The 2,933-nt window shown below is 65.6% G+C and overlaps 1 protein-coding gene across 1 annotated transcript; it reads right to left on the minus strand.

The window, feature by feature from the left end:
• Positions 1 to 1,762: 1,762 nt before the first annotated feature.
• Positions 1,763 to 2,582, minus strand: LOC119104126 (adenylate cyclase type 9-like). Its single transcript, XM_037227812.1, has 2 exons — positions 1,948 to 2,582; positions 1,763 to 1,897 (listed from the first exon to the last, which is right to left on the minus strand). The coding sequence occupies exons 1-2, from the start codon at positions 2,473 to 2,475 to the stop codon at positions 1,763 to 1,765; spliced, it is 663 nt and encodes a 220-aa protein (XP_037083707.1). The 5' UTR covers positions 2,476 to 2,582.
• Positions 2,583 to 2,933: the final 351 nt, after the last annotated feature.

The following is a 2,933-nucleotide window of genomic DNA, read 5'->3' on the forward strand; positions in this document are numbered from 1 at the left end:
TCGGACATCAGTTATTGGCCAAATTTGCGCCAAATTTTGGTCCAGGAAACTTAATATTATGTCGTGCCTATCATACCGGCCTCGCCAGCGACTCTTGCTCATGGCCGCACCACGTACCACGACCTGACATCGTTGGTGCATTGGGGAGCTAGTCTTGTCCTGACATGGGCGCATGTTTGAGATCTAATCCACGTCATGAACTTCCTCGTCACTCCGTGGGAGTGACCCCTCATCTCGTGAGAGTGACCCTCATCTTCGTGAGAGCTTCCCCTCATCTCCGTGAGAGCGACCCCTCATCTCCGTGAGACCCCTCATCTCTGTGAGGGCGACCACTCATCTCCGTGAGAGCGACCCCTCATCTCCGAGACAATAACCCCTCATCTCCATGCCCTAATGTCCTATTCGCCTGACCTCGCGCCACCGCTGCAGGTGGCCGACAAGTACCTAGCGGGCCAGGGCCGAGGGGCTTCCGGCCGGCGCGCGTCAGGTCTGCTCGACGGTGACGACACAGACCCGCCGCCGGAGCCTGCGCCCCGCACCCTGTGACCCGACCGGTGCCCAGCGGCTCCCAAGTCCGGCCGTGACTCAGCCGGTGCCGAGCAACCCCGGGCAAACGCCGTAGACCCCAGCGGCGGTGACGGGCGAAGACACACCAACACGACCCGGGCCCAGCTCGGCCCGGACGTCTCCTGCCTGCGCCGCCGCGGACCCCAGCGGCAGCAACGGGCGAAGGGGCACCAACACGACCCGCCGTTGGGTTGTCTCCCGCCGTCTCACCGGCCGGATCGTGAGACAAGGTCGCTGGAGTCTATTTTCGCCTCATCGCCGCTAATTCGTGATGCGATTCCTGACGCGCGCTCTGAGGAGGAGACCCGACTTACAGGCCTAGCCTTTCTAGTCATTGGTCTATGCAGCGCAGCCGCTAGCTCCGCGACACTCGGTGTCATAGCATAGGTTCGACCTGGCAGGACAGAGTCCCAAACCGCTTGACGTAGCGCGGCCCCGCGTGTCGCCCACTCTGAGCCCAGAACTGACCTCCCACACCTCCCGGCTATGTATGCAGCAGCCCCTGGCACGACACGGCCCGAAAGTCACGCGCGGTCCTGAACTCCGTCCGCCACGACAGTCGCGCCCCTCCCCGCCTCGCCGTCGCGGGACCTGGCAGCTCAGCCCCGCCGAGTATCGGCCCGGTCCGCATCCCTCCAGCCCACGCTGCGCTCGCCGCCGGCGGAGGAGGCGGCTGATCAATACCGGGCGCGGAGCGCCGCACCGATGTGCACCCAAGCACAGAGTGCACGCGAGCACTCGGCCGTCGCTTCAGATCAGCTATCACGCGGGAAATATAGCCGTCGCACGTCGCATCAATTCGTGTTATTGCTTCTGAGAGCGCCGCCTTCGGCAGGCGCGCAGCGCCGGGCGCCGCCGCCGCCTCCCGGGGGCGGGACCTCCGGGCCCTCCGCCGCCCCCGGGGGCGCGCCAGCCCCTGCCCGCAAAGAGCAGTATCTGGTTTATTAGCGAGCCTGAATACAAGCGCGACGGTGCTGCCGCCAGGCGGCTTTCGGGAATGCATCACAGGGGCGGTGCCGGCCGCCGGCGGCAATGAATAAGCTCTCACCGGCAAACTTTCCGTGTAAATAGTTGCCACCGATGATTCACCGCTAGCTAGCTACGGGTCGGGTCATCGCCGCCCGGCGCCGGCGCGGCCTATGGAGAAGCGTAACACTGCGAGCCGACATGTCGAACATCACAGACGGGCCGAGCCCTAGCTGACGGCGCCGCCAGGCCCGTCGCTCTTGAGGAAGTAAGTCACCACGAGGTCCTTGCCCTTGACGTACACCTCACCGCGCCGCTCGAACTGGAAGCGATGCGCCAGCAGCTGGGCGCAACGCTGCGTGGTCTGTATGCGACCCGGCACGCCGGTGGAGTCCATGCGACTGGCCATGTGACCGTGTCGCCCCAGATGTCGAAGTACAGCTTGGTCGTGCCGATCACGCCCGAGGTGACGTCGCCAATGTTGTAGCCGATGCGCAGCTCCATCGCGAACTCGAACAGCGACACGTTGAAGGCGTCCACGGTCTGCTGCAGGTCAACGGCGAACTCCATCAGCTCGATCAGGTGTCTGTCGGGTGGGTCAGTGTGGCGCCGCTGGCTGGGATTCAGGCCAGACACGGCCATGTACGTGCTGCCGATTGTCTTGATCTTCTCCACGCTCGGGTACTTCTTGAGGAGGTCGTCCATGTCGCCGATGATCTCGTTGAGCACGCGCAGGTACTCCTTGCCGCCGTGGTAGGTCTCGTCGTACAGGTCGTTGAAGTTGATGATGCTGGCGAACACGACAGCCACGTCGTGGTGGTTCTCCGAGTACTTCGCCTTGGTCTTGAGCACATCGGCCACGTGCTCGGGAATGATGTTGTGCAGCAGCGAGTCGGCCTGGTGCTTCAGCCGCTGCACCTCGGCCTTGTCGCGCGCCGCCATCAGGTTCACGCAGAATCCCAGTCGGTAGCTGATCTCGAACTCCCGGTTCAGGATCCAGACGAGCGTGACGGCGGCGGCCACGGCGGCCGCCAGGTCGGCCACCGGCAGCGTCGCGCACTCGCAGCCGGCCAGCGCCGCCAGCACGGCCGCCAACGCCGCCGCCGACGCCACCCCGCTCTTCAGCCAGCAGTTGAGCTGAGTGAAGTTGCAGAAGTGCACCAGGCCGACGAGCAGCGCGAGCAGGTACTGCTCGACGGCGCGGCTGCAGTCGCCGCGCCAGCGCGCCAGACGGCGCACGGCCAGGCGGCGAACACCAGCGCCGCCGGCAGCGCCAGCAGCGACGCGCCGATGGCGTGGAACGGGTACCAGCCGTGAGCCAGCAGTAGGCGCGCGCGAACGGCTCGCGCTCGTCGCGCGACACGCCGGCCGCCAGCCGAAACCACATGACGGCCTGCACG

This window comes from Pollicipes pollicipes, unplaced genomic scaffold, assembly GCF_011947565.3.
Source record: "Pollicipes pollicipes isolate AB1234 unplaced genomic scaffold, Ppol_2.1 Scaffold_5902;HRSCAF=7001_pilon_pilon_pilon, whole genome shotgun sequence".
Lineage (NCBI taxonomy): Eukaryota > Metazoa > Arthropoda > Thecostraca > Pollicipedomorpha > Pollicipedidae > Pollicipes > Pollicipes pollicipes.